Source organism: Abramis brama (assembly GCF_963993115.1).
Source record: "Abramis brama genome assembly, chromosome: 17".
Classification (NCBI taxonomy): domain Eukaryota; kingdom Metazoa; phylum Chordata; class Actinopteri; order Cypriniformes; family Leuciscidae; genus Abramis; species Abramis brama.
In genome coordinates, this window is record NC_139979.1 from 2341201 (window position 1) to 2360634 (window position 19434).

At 41.7% G+C, this 19434-nt stretch overlaps 3 protein-coding genes across 3 annotated transcripts in view; 2 read left to right on the forward strand and 1 right to left on the reverse strand.

Annotated features, from left to right (window-relative positions):
* nek10 (NIMA-related kinase 10) overlaps nt 1-19434 on the reverse strand; it is a gene marked incomplete at its 5' end in the record, with an annotated part of 77749 nt that overhangs the window by 40456 nt on the left and 17859 nt on the right. The window lies entirely within an intron of this gene.
* LOC311067840 (free fatty acid receptor 2-like) lies at nt 8337-12698 on the forward strand (the record flags this gene model as incomplete). Its single annotated transcript, XM_084089988.1, has 3 exons — nt 8337-8865; nt 11072-11396; nt 11936-12698. The coding sequence occupies 3 exons, from the start codon at nt 8337-8339 to the stop codon at nt 12696-12698; spliced, it is 1617 nt and encodes a 538-aa protein (XP_083946114.1).
* Nucleotides 18505-19401, forward strand: LOC311066708 (free fatty acid receptor 2-like; the record flags this gene model as incomplete). The annotated part of the gene is made up of 1 exon (XM_084088017.1): nt 18505-19401. One exon carries the CDS (start codon nt 18505-18507, stop codon nt 19396-19398), a length of 894 nt encoding a protein of 297 aa, XP_083944143.1. The 3' UTR covers nt 19399-19401.

Here is a 19434-nt window from a genome sequence, read left to right on the forward strand (position 1 = left end):
TCAACACAAAAATGTGTTAGGGAGCACAAAATGAAGCTTCTGCCATGACCGTCCCAGTTCCCTGACCTGATGAGTAGAGTGAACTGAAGAGAAGAAGCACCAACATGGATCTGGGAATCTGAAGGATCTGGAGAGATTCTGTATGGAGGAATGGTCTCTGATCTCTTGTCAGATGTTCTCCAAACTCATCAGGCATTATAGGAGAAAACTCAGAGCTGTTATCTTGGCAAAAGGAGATTGCAAAAAGGTATTTACTAAAAGGGTATGAATAATTGTGGCCAATGTGTTTTGGAGAAAAACATTTATTTCATAATGTGATTTCCCCCCCAATTTGAATTCTTTTACTTAAATGAAAGGTTAGAATTTTGCCTGTTTTTTGAATGAAAGATCAAATTTTTTGAATGAAAGATCAAATTTTTTGAATGAAAGATCAAATTTTTTGAATGAAAGATTTATTTTTTAACAGCCATTTTTGATCATATTTACCGGGGGTATGAATACTTTCCGTACCCACTGTATAAACAACATTAAAAGCTGGATTTTCACCAATTTGACAAGGCAATAATACCCCAAAACAGGCCGACGCCAACTGCAAACTATGACACTGTGTTCACAAATATCACACAAATTATATCTCAGAAGTCTAACAAACAGTATTTTAGACATATATGACATGAGGAAAATAAACTATTGGCTACCATCAGATAATGTGGTAACCGGGAAAACACGATCATGAAACCAATGAATGCATGAACTCGCGATTCTACAAAATACGCTTTAAACTTTATGCCAGGTCCTAAAGCAAAACTTTGGATAACTAGATGTACCGCATGGCGGTACAAAATATGACCGCCGCTCAGGCCTGCACTGGCTTTCCACAAAAATAAATGACGTGGAGCAATTTGGCTGTATTGCGTGTTTATGTATATACCTAAAAAAAGTAGTAGTATGTGCATGTCTGTCTGTGTGTGTGTGTGTGTGTGTATGTGTGTGTGTTTGTGTATGTGTGTGTCTGTGCGTGTATGTATGCATGCGTACATGTGTGTGCGCGTGTGTGTTTGTGTGTGTGTGTCTGTGCATGTGGATTTGTATGTGTGTGTATGGGTGTGTGTCTGTGCGTGTGGATGTCAGTGTGTGTGCATGCTTGCGTTTGTTTGTATTCCTGCATGTGTGTGTGTGACAGTATCATCCTAAACCAGCAACCCTTCGCTCAACAGGAGTGGAGTGGCCCCCGGGGACCAAACGAAATTTTTCCGTAAAAGTCTAGTGGGGCTACATGCCCACCAAATTTCATGTTCCCCGGTGTTTCGGTGTCCCTGGTATCGTTGACGAAAAATTCAGTAGATGACGAAAAAAAAAAAAAAAAAAACTTTGACAATCCCTATATGACCGCTTTCGCTAGCTATGCTAGCGGCGGTCATAATAATTTAAGTGCTCAATATAGTCACCATAACATCTTGAAACTTGTGACGATGAATATCTGTGTTTGTTTTGACTCTTCTTGGGAATAATGGTTGTTTCCACAATTTACAGATGTTTTTATGAGCTACTTACTGTACACTGACATTCATTGTGCTTGCCTTTCATCAATTTGAGCCGAAGTTTAGAGACACATTTGAATAATATAGCAGAAAACAGTGAGAAAATAGACCTCAGAGTGCAAACTATTACAAGAGATGTGAAAATTGTGTGCAGGTGAATATTTTTGGACAAGCTTTGAAAAGTCTTATTTCAAAAAATCTTCTTTTTTCCATTTAACATGCGCCTTAAAATGTGCAATGGTATAGTCACAAACACATTGTTAACGTTGGCTGTTTATTTCGTGTTTTAAGATGCAGAATATTTGAATATAAATATATATATCACATTACAGTAATGAGAATGTTTGCATTGCAGTAATGAGATTCAAAATATGCTTGATTGTCATATAGAAATGTCACAATTCCAAAAACTGAGGTTACATTTAAAGATGCATATCACACAAATACTGGATGAATAGCACTTTAATGAAATATAAAGGGGGTTTTGTTAAAAGTGTCTGAAGAGGCACTACATTTATAGGCCTAGAAAAGAATATTATGTCAATAGATATTTATGGTCTAAACGGGGCAGGTTTTAGGTAAAACCTAAAAGTTAAAATAATGCAAATTAATGTCAACGTATGTTCCCCACTGCCGTAGTAATATATTTGTGTCTTTACTCTTACTTGAGTTGATTTTGTCCACCACTGTTCACTATATGGATCTTTTTGATTATGAAACATCCAGGGCCCTGAAAAATGTCAGACCCTTAGAGTCTTTATGACATCATTCAGCTAAAATTATTAAAAGGTTGCATGGAAATCCCTTTCTTCCTGATAGCAATCATTTAGATTCAGTGAGTCAAAAGTTCAGATTGAGGCTATGTTTACACGGAAACGATCTGAAGAGAAAATGCAAAAGTGGCATTGCGTTATCACTTTTTATTCTGCGTTAAGATGAGTGTTATGGGGGGGAAATCTGGGAAATCTCTTTTCACCAATTTGACAAGGCAATAAGACCCCAAAACAGGCCCGACGCCAACTGCAAACTATGACACTGTGTTCACAAATATCACACAAATTACATCTCAGAAGTCTAACAAAGTATTTTAGACATATATGACATGAGGAAAATAAACTATTGCCCACAGCTCTACACTAAACCAACAGCACTACATTGTCTGGTCTCGTCATTCCACACCGAAAGACTTACCTGACTCTTCATTTGATTATACTTACCTCTTTATGCCATTCTTCTATTGAAGTCCTGATCCAGTCTGCCTTCATCTGTCTTCTGTTCAGATCTTCATCATCTACAACCAAAACCAGATAAGAAACTCAGTCCAACAGTGCTCTTAATTAATCTTCAACCACTCACCTGCTCTTCTGCTGTATAACATCTTACGTTCAATAAATCCCGTTTACAAATATTACCTGTTTGCATTCTTCTGTCCTGACAGAAGACCAGACCAACAATGCAGGATCCAACTGACATCAGCGAAGCAGGTGTTTCATCACCGGTTTCCCTCACCGAGCTAGTGCAGGAGCTCCAACGCATTCTTCCTCCACCCGTCACCAGTTCTTCGCCATCTGCCTCTGTCAGTCCCATGGCCCGACCAGCGACCTACACAGGCGAGGAGGAGGAGTGCAGCGGATTTCTACTTCAATGTTCCCCATTTTTTGAGATGCAGTCTTCACAGTGTTCCACAGACTGTGCCAAAATAGTGTTTATCATTTCCCTCCTTACAGGCCGTGCACTTCTGCGGGCACGTGCGATGTGGGACGCCAACGGAGAAGTTAGACAAACTCTTGCTGCTTTCACCAGTCACTTCCGTGAAGTATTTTTGCAATCAGCTAACACAATATCAGTACACGATCAGTTATATCATCTTCGACAAGGGAAATCTTCTGTGTCTGATTATGCACTACAGTTTTGCACTCTCGCAGGAAATAGTGATTGGAATGAAATAGCATTAATCACCACATTTCGGCAAGGGTTGAACAGTGATATTCGCTTACAGTTGGCTATTTATGTTGATGGTATCGGCCTGGAAAACTTCATTCAACACTCCATCAGAGTTTCTCAACGAAGCACTGTCTGTCATCTCGACATCCCTGCACTGCCTCCTCCACGCACCCCTGTCACCATGAGCCCTCCAGTACCAGAACACATGCAAGTAGATTCTACACATCTGTCACAAGTCGAACGTCAGTGGCGTATAAATAACCATCTCCGCCTATACTGCGGTGCTGATGGACATCTCCTGACCATCTGTCCGCTTCGACCACCACGACCAGCGGTGAGTACTGTACAATTACCACCTCCTATATCTGCATTGAAGCTTACTCCTGTACAGTAAATCTGATGGCAACAATCTTGTAAGGGTGGAATTCCTGCAGTGGTTCAAGCTGCAAGAACTGCAGAATGACTAAAGAAACGTTATTGGCAAGATGGTAGAAACCTGCACATTTCTTGTCTATTCCACCCACTGCCACTTATACCAACGATGGAAATAAGTGCAGTTACAATAGCTTAATATTTGTGGGAGAGCGTTGCTATAGATAGTGATGATATTGTATTGCAATATGTAGCACTTCAAAGTCAATACCAAATCAAAACTAGTTAGTACATTAGTTGTAATTGAAAAGGTTTAATGACAAAATATGGTTATGGTTACACTTAAAATAGTTACAAAATAGATGCATGAGATGCTGATAACTTATATTATTAATTTTACCCAGCATATATGAAAAATGTTACCTGAGAGAGAGAGAGAGAGATAGAGAGAGACAAAGAAAAGAGGAGCCCCCAAGAAAGGGACCCAGAGAAGAAGATAGCCAGAGCATCAAAGAGACAGAGCAACAGTTACAATCTTGTTTTATCCTTTCCTTGACCATGTGACTAAAATCCAAATGTGAGACATTCAAACTGACCAATCAGATAATTACACTCCCACCACTGTACTGAAGGTGTGACAATTCATCGACCTCCAAAGTACAAACATTTGGCATGCAAGCCTAGATCACTATCAGCCCCTCTGTGCCTTTAGGAACTCCAAATGGTCATTGTGATAGGAAGAGGGGGATAGAAAAACAGTCAAGCAAATATCTTTGTTCATTTAAAATATCTTGGATTATTTTCAATCCTACAATTTCTTCCAGCGAAAGCGCTGATTGACTCTGGTGCAGCTGGTAACTTCATCTCCCTCACCGTTCTCCACAAGCTGCAAGTTCGTCAGAAAACCATTCCTCACATTCTTCAGGCACATTCCATCCTAGGAAACCCGCTCGGTCGTGGTCACATCCGGTACTGTACCCCTTCCATCAAGCTTCGTATCGGCTGCTTGCATGAAGAGGAGATATCCTTTTTGGTGCTGGAGGGCTCAACTGCAGAAATCATCCTGGGACGCCCATGGCTTTAGCTTCATTCTCCCAATAGAGACAGAGCGCAACGCGTCATAATCTGAAGACCACGCCCACCGGGGGGGAAAACAGTTCCAACGGTCTCCATTGACTTTACATTGCGAGAGGCTGCCTCCTTGTCATTTCTTGCTTCTAACAAAATACAGAATAATGCCTAAAAGCTGCTATGTGACAAGGTGTACAGCAAACAAGCTAAGAAACACAGAAATAAGTTTTCATAAGCTGTCGACCCCAAAAAACGAGCGTTTGAGGACATAAAAGTGGATACAGGCTGGAACGAATGGGTAAATTGTGGGATCCTGACACTCAGTATGCACTAAAAATACACTACGTGTGCAGTAAGTTAAACATTTGGTCACTGGTGAGTCAAATATCCAAATGTCAGTTTTATATATTATATTTCTGTAAGATAAACTATCCTGTGTAGCCGATTACGGACTCCTCCAGTGGCGTACGTTAGTTCTCAGAGTAATGAGACACGTGACGCTCTGTCTAAACTGCCTGTATCCACTTTTATGTCCTAAACACTTGTTTTTTTAGGTCGAGAGCTAATAAAAACAGATTTCTGTTTTTTTTTAGCTTGTTTGCTGTACACCTTGTCACACAGCAGCTTTTAGGCATTTTTCTGTCTTTTGTTAGAAGCAAGAAATGACAAGGAGGCAGCCTCTCACAATGCAAAGTCAATGGAGACGGTTGGATTGTTTTCCCCCTGGGTGTGAGCGTGGCCTAAATACGCTCTGTCTCTATGTCTGCTGGAATTCTGGAGAAATCCATCGTTGGGGAAGGAGTTGCTTCTCTCAGTGTCTACATTCCGTCAAGAAGGTCCCTCACAAGCAATCTTCTTCTGATTCCAAGGTCAAAGTGTGTTCGACCATTGAGAGTCCAACCTCCGGGCGTTCCAGGATGCATTCAGTAAACAGCTGGCGACGAAACTACCACCTCACCGGCCATGGGACTGTGCGATCGACCTGCTGCCTGGGGCCACTCTACCGCGAGGTAAGATCTACCCTCTGTCCATCCCGGAGCAGGAGGCCATGGAGGAGTACATTGAGGAGGCTCTTCGTCAGGAATTCAGGTACCCCTTCCCCTTCCAGCTTCTTTTTTTTTGTGGGAAAAAGGGCTTGAGGCTTGCGCCCCTGTATTGACTACCGGACTCTCAACGCACAAACCATCAAATACCGATATCCCCTTCCTCTGGTTCCTGCTGCTCTGGAACAACTCTGTGGTGCTCGGATCTTCACCAAACTGGATCTCCGCAGCGCTTACAACTTAATTCGTATCAGAAAAGGCGATGAATGGAAGACGGCATTCATCACTCCTGCCGGGCACTATGAGTATAGGGCAGGGATGGGCAACTTCGGTCCTGGAGGGCCACTGTCCTACAGAGTTTAGCTCCAACCCTGAAAAAAATCACCTGCCTATAATTTTCTAGTAATCCTGAGGACCTTGATTAGCTTGTTCAGGTGTGTTTGATTAGGGTTGAAGCTAAACTCTGTAGGACAGTGGCCCTCCAGGACCGAAGTTGCCCATCCCTGGTATAGGGTCATGCCCTATGGACTGTCCAACGCTCCCGCCGTCTTCAAGGCTTTATGAATGAAATACTCAGAGACTACCTGCATCAGTTTGTTATCGTGTACATAGACAATATCCTCATCTATTCTTCAACTCCATCCGAGCACCACCATCATGTGAAACAAGTCCTTCAGAGACTACGAGAACACCATCTCTTCCTGAAATTAGAGAAGTGTGAGTTTCAACAAGACAGTACCTGTACCTGGGTTACATGATTATCCAACAGGGCATTACTATGGACCAGAGGAAGGTGGAAACTGTGTTATCACAGATCACAGAAACATGGAGTATCTTCGAGATGCTAAACGACTCAACACCCGTCAAGCCCGTTGGTCTCTTTTCTTCACACGTTTCAACTTCTCAGTAACATACCACCCAGGAGACAAGAATGTCAAAGCTGACGCCCTTTCCCGCTTGTATCAACCAGAGTCTTTATCCAATCCTCCAGAACCAATCCTCCCTCCAGCCATCATCGTAAGCCATATCCAGTGGTATCTGGACGAACAGATCGCCGAAACATCCCAGTCAGAACCTGCTCCGCCGGGAGGTCCTGAGGGACGGACCTTCATGCCATCCCGTCTCCGTCTGTCCCTCATGGACTCAGTCCACACATCCCCGGGCTCTGGACACCCAGGCAGCCAACAAACCCTCTCTCTCATTCGCAATCGCTACTTGTGGCCCAGTATGACCCAGCATATCTCCTGATACGTGCAAGGATGCTCAGTCTGCGCCATGGCTAAAGTACCTCGACGACTCCCGGAAGGTAAACTGGTTCCTCTACTGGTTCCCACTCGACCATGGCCTCATATAGGAGTGGATTTCATTACTGACCTTCCAGCTTCCGACTCGAATACCTGCGTCTTGGTGATTGTGGACCGGTTCAAGGCCTGTAAATGAATCCCTCTTCCAGGACTACCCACTGTGTTTGTAATTGCTGAAATCCTCTTCCAACAAGTCTTCTGTTGCTTCGGGATCCCTGGAGATATAGTCTCTGTCCGAGGTCCACAAATCATTTCACAGGTCTGGAAGTCATTCTTCAACCTTCTGGGAGTCACCGTCAGCCTAACATCAGGACACCATCCGCAGTCTAACAGCCAGACTGAGCAGAAGATCCAGGAAATCGGGAGGTATATGCGGCCATATTGTCATGACCATCAAGACAGCTGGAGCCGTTTTCTTCCGTGGGCAAACTTTTGTGGTAAGTACAGACGACTATAACTCAGTTTTCATATTAGTGACTTTTCCTCTGTGTTGAAACAACAATTTATTTCAAATAAACATACCTCTCAAAAATGTATTTGGACGAGTCTGAATGACATAGCTTCTAGAGAAATGCACTAAAAAAAGTAAATATTAAAATGAAATAAAAATAAACCATGCCGTTTGGTTTTGTTATCTAGTACAATGACTTTGACATTTTTTTAAGCGTGACTTTCATGTCTGAATATATTTTTAGGGCATTATGGCTGTTCTTTAGTGTTACTATTTAGAAAAATATGCACTTAAGTTGCACAGGAAATTGCATTGAAAAAAGATAAATAAATAAATAATCCAAGTAATTTGATTAGATAACCAAACCAAGGGGCATGGTTTATTTTATTATTATACATTATTTTTTTTCTCCTGTGCATGATCATAGTGCCCTAAAAATGTAGACATGAGTCAATTTATTATTATTATCATAAGCCACTGTATCAATAGTGTTGGCTAAATCATAATCTAAGTAAAAGTACCTATAAATGTTGCATTTTAACTCTCATATAAGTTGTATGATAAATGTCAATCTCATTTTGCTACTTTTCAGAGTCCTTTCACATGCAAAATGACAAACCACTGGGTCATTTTAGCCGTCTACATCGTGACGTTTCTAATCGGCTTGCCGGCCAATCTCCTGGCCATGTGCACGTTCATAAAGAAACTCGGTGACAAACCCAGTCCGAATGACATCCTTCTCTTCAACCTGACGGCGTCCGACTTGGTCTTCCTTTTCTTTCTGCCCTTTAAGATGTATGAAGCTACCGTAGAAATGAACTGGTACTTATCCCAGACCCTGTGCTCGATCATGTCCTTCTTTTTCACCACGATTTACACCAGCTCCCTGTTGCTCATGGCTATAGCCGTGGATCGCTACTTGGGACTGGCCTTTCCGTTCAAATACAGACTCATGCGAAAGCCTATTTATGCCTCGGTTGGCAGCGTCTTCATCTGGCTGTTCTGTGCCGGTCATTGCAGCATCGTATTCATCATCGTCCATATGCCAGAGCCGAACCGCACTGAACCCAAAACCATCTGCTATGAGGACTTCACAGAGAAGCAAAAGGAGGTCTTGTTACCAGTTCGTTTCGAGTTGTGTGTGGTCATGTACATGATACTAGTGTTGGGTCCGAGTCCACCATTGTCGAGTCCGAGTCGAGTCCAAGTCCTTAACAATCGAGTCCGAGTCCAAGTCCGAGTCCAAAGAGGGCCGAGTCGCACTTGAGTCCGAGTCCTTAACATCCGAGTCCGAGTCGAGTCCGGCCGAGTCCACAAAGATTTAAATAGTTTTAAATTGACCTTTCACAAAGACCCGCCCCTCTTACTGTCGCTACGTCCGACAAGCCATTCCGCTCTCACTCCGGAAATATGTTCTCACACAGTGAAATATATATTGCGGAGCAAAGAGGACACTGACAATGCGCCAACAGACAAGACAAGGCTACTTCTGGTATGAAATAAAGTCTCAGCTTTCAAATTTTGTAATTTTTATGAAATTAAAACAATACACACCGTTTTGTGGTGCTTTAATATAGGCCTCAACTCAAGCAGCACATGAACTGATAATATCTTCTAGTTATAGCACGAATTAAACATGAATGAACATCAGAACTGCAAAAAGAATTCAATACACAGCATTTTTCAAGTTCAAGTCCAATGACTAATCTACTATCTGGTTTGGTTTGTTTGTCGGACAAAAATGGCAGGTATCTGCATTGGTCAGATCGCATGTCAATCAAATTCCAGTGAAAGGTCTCAACACTGAGCTCTTAAATTAATATGTTAAACCTTACAAAATGATTCCAATGTATAGTTACAGTCATACGTTTACCTATCGTACATCTTTCAGATTCTGCAAGGTAATGCTCAAGAATATAACACGATGCATTAAGAGCCAGGAGTAAACTTTTGAGCAAGATGACGTTGATTTTTTAATTTTTATTTATTTTGATTATCTTATTTTGTTTTACATGCTAATATCTTATTTAGCCTCTAAATGGCAGGACTAAATTAATTAATTAATTTTTAAATAAAATAAGAGCAATTTACACCAATGATCCAGTTCAAAAATGTACACCCCCTGGCTCCTAATGGTTGCTTCCTTCTTGAGCATTACTAAATGTTTGCAGGGTTTGTAATAGTTGTGTATGAGCCCATCAGTTGTCTTCAGTGTGACAAGATGGATCTCACAATCATAGTCACTGCTAGTAAGGAGTCAAATATGCAGAAGATGCTGGAAAAGCAAAGAATGTGCAGGAGCTGGAGGATTTTTCCTCATGAACAACCATTAAAAAAAAAAAAAAAAAAAAAAAAAAAAAACTTGTGGATCATTCAGGTAATGAAACACAATATTAAAATCAAGCCTATGTAATTTGTCTTGTATTTTGTGTTTGTATTTTTTCTTGTGGACTAGGCTATTAAACATCCATTATGTGAAAAAGATTTTTCAGGGCAGTAATAAATAGAAACAATGTTTTTATGATCATCCTCATTAAAAATTAAATAAATATTACATTTTGGAGATTCTGCAAGCTGTATGTAAACTTATGACTAAAGTGTAGGCTAAATCAATGTAACAAAAATCATAACATTATAAGACGCCAAAATGTTGCTTTGGTTATCACGTTCTCATGTTGCTATGGTTACTGTGTCAATCATCACAATTTCATGACTCACAGGACTAAAATTCTGCGGATTCTCTCCCACATTTAAATGCAGTTATCACTCTTTTTAATTTACAGTGTGAACGTAACCACTGGTCCTCTACAAGCATGAAAAAATATATTATTTAGATTGTCAATAGCGCTCACTTTAAGCCATCACTTAGCCTACTTACCGCGTTCTGCACTCTCACTGAAACTCTCGTCATAAACACTGAAGTTGTCCGCACTGCACAGCGAATCTCTTATTTATATCGCGCCAAGACTTTGTTGTTTATGAGGAGATTTGCGAAAGGATAAAACTCGCGCTGATTCTGAACATACGTTTTGAGTGACTTCTCCGCATGGTGATTCAAAACGCCTCTGATTGGCCACTGTGTTCATGCGCTTAATATACATATCTGTGATTGGCTACAATGCTCAACACTGACACAACACAATGTAAGCAGTTTCGTTTCGTTTCGTTTTTGAATAATATTGTGTCCTCCAGTGCCCGGACTCGACTGTACTCGGCAAATTTTCCGAGTCTAAAATGTCCGAGTCCGTGTCAAGTCCGAGTACACATTCATACGAGTGCGTGACAAGTCCGAGTTCATTCAAAATTGGACTTGAGTCCGGACTCGAGTCCGAGTCCGAGTTCGAGTACCCCAACTCTACATGATACCGCTCTTAGTTTGCATCTTCTGCTATATTAGCTGCATCTATATCTTGTATAGCAGGCCTCACATAGCCAAAGTTAAAAAGCAAAGGGCCAATGGGATGGCGTTGTGCACGCTGACCATCTTTTTACTCTGTTTTCTGCCCTTTAACACGTCACATCTGGTTGGTTTCAGCACCAACAACAGCCCGTCATGGAGGTACTATGCACTCCTGCCCAGTACGCTCAACGCATGCCTCGACCCATTCGTCTTGTACTTCTCATCCTCCACTTTCCGCGAAAGCGCAGCGATCGCTTTACTCAAGAAATGGTGTTTTAGGCAAAAAAAACCTAAGTGCGACGACACTGAACTGAAGATTATATCAAAATGAACAGCATTTGCATTTGAATGTCACTATTATGTCATGGCTTCTTGTAAATCACAAGGTTTATTTTCCTTTTTCATCTTCCTAGTACTAGTAGGCCAGTGAAGAAATTGTAAGATTTGTAAGTCTCTTCTGCTCACTAATGCAACATTTATTTAATAAATATTTTTACTAAACAGTAATAATGTGAAATATTATTACAATTTTTTATAACTGTTTTCCAAGTTCGTATATTGTAAAATGTAATTTATTCCTGTGTTCAAAGCTGAATTTTCAGCATTATTACTCCAGTCTTCAGTGTAACATGATCCTTCAGAAATCACTCTAATATGATGATTTGATGCCCAAGAAACATTTCTTATAGTTGTGCTGGATTGAGTTGTCCTTCACGGATGGTTGTTTCCGCTGCCGCTCCCATCACGTTTGGTGGACCTGACGGTGACAACGCTGATGAAGACAGCTGCTCTCTCGTCGCTTCGTGAAGTGAGGACTGGTCGGGCTCTATTCCGGCCCCCGCCCCATCTAGAGTGAGAGCCATTGTGGATGCGGAACTTCTCCACCTGCTCACAAAGGCCGTGGCAGACCTCGGCCTCGAGTGGTCGCTTCCTGACGAGCCTGCACTCAACAGACTAGATGGCTGTTTTCTGCCGGGATGCCACCCGGCCCCGCAGAAAAGGCCCGCTCCGTTTCTACCTGAACTTCACGAGGAGTTATCTAAATCCTGGAAGGCTCCGTTTTTCTGCCAGGCTCAAAACTTCAGTTTCCTCTACGCTCTCCGTTGTCGACGGCGCTCAGGAAAAGGGTTACCAGCAGCGTCTTCCCCCTATCGAGGAAGCTGTGTCTGCGCACCTTTGTCCGTCCAGTCTAAGGCCGCTTACCCGTCTAAAGCCTGCCGAACGACGTCAGCTCTCATTGGTCGCGCCTACGCCGCCGCCGGTCAAGCTGCATCAGCACTCCACACTATGGCCATGCTTCAAGTTTTCCAACCCAACCTTCTCCGTTGTATGGATGAGGCTGGCCCGGACCCAGAGGCGTTCAGAGATCTACGCAGCGCAACTGACTTAGCCCTGCGAGCGACGAAAACCACCGCCCAGGCGATCGGCAGAAACATGGCGGCTCTCACTGTGGCTTGTCACTTGTGGTTGACGTTTATGGAGATGAAGGACGCGGATAGCCGCAGACTGCCTCCCTCACGGGGACCCAAGCCCAAGATTTTGCTGAACCCTGAGCCTCCGAAACCCTCCTGACCACGGAGGGAAGACGGTGACGGTTAAGTCCCACCGAGACCGGACTACCGGCCGGTTCCCGCATCAAAGGCGACTGGAGATGTATATACTGCAGTTCTCAAATCTGTTACACAACACGCACACCTGCACTCAAACACCGTTTTTACGGCGACCCACATAAATCTCAAAAAGAGCAAAATGTCTGTTTGTTATCCGGCTTACGCCAACTGTGTTTTATATGTAGGAATTGTGCCCACTATTCAGTGCTCACCCCTACTCATAAACACTGCCCATTCAGTGTCACACACACACGCAGGGCCCCCATCAATAAAGCACTTCCCCGTCACACGGCAAGTGTATCATGTGTAAATCAGCCACACGTAATTCCATGTGTAAGACTGAAAATACTGGTTGGTGCCTGGTCTATTAGACAAAAGGGCCCTGTTGGCTAATTAACATTCGACATCTCCCATACAACCTCACTTCGTCTCAGAAACAACTAAGAACTCACACAAGAACATGGTTTAATGTGAATGTTTATCATTGACTGTTATGTTTTTGGTGTCATTTGAAATGTCTCAAAGTAAGTGGTACAGATATCTCATATCCAGATAGATAAAATAAAAGGAAATAAGGTTTATAGAAGTTTAGAGAAAACTGGTTAGAAACCATTTGAGGGTGGTCTCCCCCATGTCACCTGGTCAAAGAGGATAAAGGAAGGTGGTCTCCGTCTCTCGGGCTCTTCTTAGCTGGACGTGGATTGAATAGGTGGTCTCTCTCTCTCTCTTTCCCTTTCTCTCTCTCTCTCTATCTCAGATACAAGCTGGGTAAGATTATTTGGTGTAACCAATGTATAACCATGTTCTAGATGTTTGAATTGATTGTGGAATTGATCTCTGATATCTGAAATATTAAACTGTTACATGTGATTATTCTAACTGATTTTGACATTGTTCATTTAATGGTTAAAAGGAATAGTCAAACATTCGCTCACTTTAAGTGAGGCACAGATATTATTAAAACCTTTCATTTATGGAGTCAGATGAAATAAAGAGTAAATATTCCTCGCGCAAATTCGCCCGGGGGACTGGTTTATATCAGTGGATCTGAAATACGCATATTTTCAGATACAAATAGCGCCCCGTCACAGGCCATTCTTGAGATTCGCCTTCGAGGGTCAAGCTTATCAGTACACTGTCCTTCCGTTCGACCTGTCTTTAGCACCTTGTACATTCACGAAGTGCATGGACACGATGCTCGCTCCCCTGAGACAACAGGTCATGCAAATACTGAACTATTTAGGCGACTGGCTAATTCTAGCTCAGTCAGAGACAGAACTGGTGACGCACAAAGCTTTGCTACTCAGCCATTTAGAAAACCTGGGTCTCAAAGTCAATTGGACCAAGAGTTTGCTGTTACCCAGCCAGAAAATCTCTTTTCTGGGAACAGAAATAGACTCTGTGCCAATGAAAGTACAGCTTACGTCACAGCGCACGCTCTCCATACAGCACCTAGCGGCGTCATTCAAAGCTGGCAATGTTACACCTTGGCAAAACACCTTCTCGTGTGGGCTCAGCACAACCTGCGCTCGCTGAGAGAAGTGCATGTGCCAGGCATTCTGAACCTGGGGCCAGATATGCTATCCAGGGGCAACGTTCCCCCAGGGGAATGGTCCCTTCACCCTCATGTGGTTCAGTTGTTATGGAACACCTTCGGCAGAGCAGAGGTCGACCTCTTCGCGTCACAAGACAACGTTCATTGCCTAACGTACTTTACGAAGGGCAGGGACGCGCTGACCCACGACTGGCCCAGCCGCCCGCTCTATGCGTTCCCTCCGATCTCGTTGGTTATCAAACAGGATCAGGGAGAGCAAATGCTCTGTGCTCCTAGTAGCCCCACCTTGGATGAACCAAGTGTGGTTCCCGGAGCTGATGCAGCCACCGGGAACAGCCCCATGGCCGATTCCAGTGAGGAGGGACCTCCTCTCTCAGGCCAAAGGCACACTCTGGCATCTCCATCCCGAGCTATGGGCCCTGCATGTATGGGCTATCAACGGGTACCCGTTAACCTCCCAGAGGGAGTGTTAAACACAATCACAGAGGCCAGGGCGCCCTCTTCCAGGCGGCTGTACGCCTCCAAATGGTCAGTGTTCTCTAGCTGGAGCTCAGCACGGAACGTAGACAGTTCTTACGCAACACTCGTTCCCTCATCTAGAGAGAACTGAGGTTACGTGAGTAACCGAGTCGTTCAGACTGAGTTCAGCCTTGCGTTGCCACCCATCCCGGTTCTTACGCAACACTCGTTCCCTCATCTAGAGAGAACTGAGGTTACGTGAGTAACCGAGTCGTTCAGACTGAGTTCAGCCTTGCGTTGCCACCCATCCCGTTTTTTTTGTGAAAATGTACTTCTAAAGTAGAATTTCCTGGTTTCAAATTAAACCGTTTCCTTTTACTGTTACTGCAGAGCTGCCACGCGCAATTGACACTTTTCACACGCTCTCACGAAGCAAAGAGGACACGGAGACCGACAGACTAGACAGAGCAGGTTACTTATGATATTAAAAAAATCTCAGCTCTCAGATTCTGTCAATTTTATTAGGGTTGTTCCGATTCCGATACAAGTATCGGAAATGCCGCCGATACCAATAAAAATTCTGGCATCGGTATCGGCGAGTACATCTACCCATGTACCGATCCGATACCATTTTCTTAAACAATACCTAGTTATGCACGCTAGCTTTGCTTAACGCTGCAAATCGGAGACCAATTATTCTTCGCTGCTCTAAACAGTGGTTGCTTGTGGCAAAACAGGAAGTTGTGCTGTTGCCACAAGCAACCACTGTTTAGAGCAGCGAAGAAGAAATGAAAACGCAAATTTTCAAATGTAGGCGCGCGGCAAACGCATAATGTAAGAGACGCTGGCGCCCAACATCAAATGGCAAACGTAATGAAAATGGAACAAAACTGCGCTACTCGTTATTTTGTGATTCACGGACCATTAAACAGTTTGGACCAATGCAGCGCGAGCCGATCGTGATCAAGCTACACTGTTACTACACAGCGCTAAGAGATCCAGTAAAGAAAGCATTTTGAATTCGCCACTGAAGTAACTTAACATCGCTGCGAGATCTAGTGAGAAGCATTCACATTCTCCGTTATTAACGGATCAAACATCGCTGACGTGGAAACCAGGAACATTGTGCTTTCAAGTAACGTTACGTTGGTTTTATTTTGACATTATGAATAAAATTGCTGCCCTCAAATGTTAATCTGAAATAAAATAAACCTTTGTTTATAACTAACGTTACTACAATATTACATTTCATTTTTTTATAAGGAGCTGTTTTTGTTCTATATGTCAAGTATAGCTCCATCATTGCTCAAAGTAAAAAATGATCATACTTTATAATGTTAGTTTTAATAAAAAATAAATAAATAAAAAATGTAAATCGAGGAAATTTCTCTGCCATTTCTTTCTTTTTGCTGTATTGAAAACGTACCGAACCGTTACACCAGTGTATGGTATTGAACCGAACCGTGAACCGTGAATTTGTGGACCGTTACACCCCTATTATATCATTTTTTAGATTCCTAGATTTATTTGTTGCACTTTTTTATACAGTTATATTGTAAAACTAAAATACCTTTTATAAAATAATTCTATATGTAATGGCTAGTATGAATTGCAGCTGTATAGATACACACCCAGGTATCGGATTAGTACTCGGTATCGGCCGATACCCTGAGTTCAGGTATCGGAATCGGTATCGGGAAGGAAAAAAGGGTATCGGAACATCTCTAAATTTTATTACTAAATTCAAACAATAAACACTGTTTTGGCGTTTGTAAATGTGACGTGAAAGATCCCTAGCGGCACGTGAACCGATCATAGCTAATAGTAAATAAACACGAATGAACAATGTTAAAAGAAACAGTAGCCTGACAACTTACCGAAATGTATATTCATCATACATAATATCGATCAATCGGTGTTTTTCAACCACGGAAAGGGTCAATAAAACAGCTGGAGAACAATTGTCACATAACATTTACCTCAGGAAAGCCATTTGATGACCATAATATAGCACGTTAGTTGGCTAGAAAAAAAGAGCTATAGAGAGTATTTTGCTAAACATGTGTAGGCTACTATATTACATAATTATTATATTTACTTATCATTAATAAAGTTGTTATTATAATAAAAAACGCATATTTAATTAGTTAAATAAAGTTATTTTTAACCTTAAATAATACTACCAGCTGATAAGGCTCTCTGTATGTTTACAGCATTAGGTGAGATTTTTTTCTTGAGAAAAATTAATGCCTATCTTGTGTACCTTAATATTTATCCAAATCAGTCAATTAAATCAAATCACAAGAATTGAACTGAATTGAAATCCTGAAATTTGTTTCAAGCAATAATAAAAAAACGTAGCTTACCAGAAATTGTAGCTTATATAAACATTGTAGGCTAACATGTTGTCACTAAACCTAATACAATTCAGTTACTAAAATGTTTTGATAATCACAATACACTTATTTGCAAGATTATTTTTTTTTTACAGTTAAAAATTTCAGTTAAATATGAAGGAAAAACAGCGCTGGAAAATCATGCAAAAACAAAAACAACCCTAGTTCAGCCTATTTTTTATCTCATATCATAAACGGATGCATGGTGATCCTGTCATGATGGTGAGACAATGGTGAGAATGTGAAAGATAAATTAACAACATTTGCATGTTCCTTCATGCTGGTATCAATGCAGAAAAAAGAAATATATATAAATCTCAAGGGAACTGTAGGCTATTGCTAATACCAAAATATTTATACTTTCACAGTTTTACAAGCGTTGACAAAAAAGCAATGTTTCATGTCAAAATACTTCCGATGCAAAAACAAAATATCAACCAATATTTTCATGTGTTTTTTGATATCTAACCATGTTTGTGAGGTTTGCATGTTTGCACTCCTACGAGTTTAGATAATGGACACTTCCTGAATTCAGATGCAATAGTTAAACTTTAGCTGTGTCTGCTGTAATACACCTACAGTCACGTAATCTTACAATCTTAAAGACACATATCTGCTCTTAATCATCCTGTGCAGTGAACTGTGCTCAGTCTGACTACTCTCAAGGGACGTCTATGATCATACTAAATCTAAGAAGACCAGGGAAGCAAACTTTTGTGGTAAGTACAGACGACTATAACTCAGTTTTCATATTAGTGACTTTTCCTTTGTGTTGAAACAACAATTTATTTCAAATAAACATACCTCTCAAAAATGTATTTGGACGAGTCTGAATGGCATAGCTTCTAGAGAAATGCACTAAAAAAGTAAATATTACATTTGGTTTTGTTATCTAGTACAATGACTTTCTGACTTTTTTTAAGCGTGACTTTCATGTCTGAATATATTTTAAGGGCATTATGGCTGTTCTTTACTGTTATTTTTTAGAAAAATTTGCACTGAAGTTGCACAGGAAATTGAAAAAAGCTAAATAAATAAATAATAAATCCAAGTAATTTTATTAGATAACAAAACCAAGGGGCATGGTTTATTTTATAATTTTTTTGTAATGCAACTTCTCCTGTGCATGATCATGCATTTCCTGTGCATGATCATAGTGCCCTTATCATTTAGATATGATGGTCACATTTAAAAATGCCTTTTTAGTTTTTTATGTTTTTTATTTTTAAGCCACTCTATCAAGTGTTTGCTAAATCATAATGTAAGTAAAAGTAAATGTTGCATTTTAACTCTCATATAAGTTGTATGATAAATGTCAATCTCTTTTTGCTACTTTTCAGAGTCCTTTCACATGCAAAATGACAAACCAATGGGTCATTTTAGCCGTCTACATCGTGACGTTTCTAATCGGCTTGCCGGCCAATCTCCTGGCCATGTGCACGTTCATAAGGAAACTCGGTGACAAACCCAGTCTGAATGACATCCTTCTCTTCAACCTGACGGCGTCCGACTTGGTCTTCCTTTTCTTTCTGCCCTTCAAGATGTATGAAGCTGCTGTAGGAATTAACTGGTACTTATCCCAGACCCTGTGCTCGATCGCGTCCTTCTTCTTTTTCACCACGATTTACACCAGCTCCCTGTTGCTCATGGCTATAGCCGTGTATCGCTACTTAGGACTGGCCTTTCCGTTCAAATACAGACTTATGCGAAAGCCTCTTTACGCCTCGGTTTGCAGCGTCTTCATCTGGCTGTTCAGTGCCGGTCATTGCAGCATCGTATTCATCATCGTCCACATGCCACAGCCGAACCGCACTGAACCCAAAACCGTCTGCTATGAGAACTTCACCGAGAACCAAAAGAAGATCTTGTTACCAGTTCGTTTCGAGTTTTTTGTGGTCATGTACTTGCTACCGCTCTTAGTTTGCATCTTCTGCTATATTAGCTGCATCTATATCTTGTATAGCAGGCCTCACATAGCCAAAGTGAAAAAGCAAAGGGCCATTGGGATGGCGTTGTGCACGCTGACCATCTTTTTACTCTGTTTTCTGCCCTATAACCTGTCCCATCTGGTGGGTTTCAGCACCAACAAGAGCCCGTTGTGGAGGTACTACACACTCCTGCCCAGCACGCTCAACACATGCCTCGACCCATTCGTCTTCTACTTCTCATCCTCCACTTTCCGTGAAAGCGCGACGATCGCTTTTCTCAAGAAATGGTGTTTTAGGCATAAGAAAAGTGCAACACTGAACTGAAGACTATATCAAAATGAACAGCTTTTGCATTTGAAT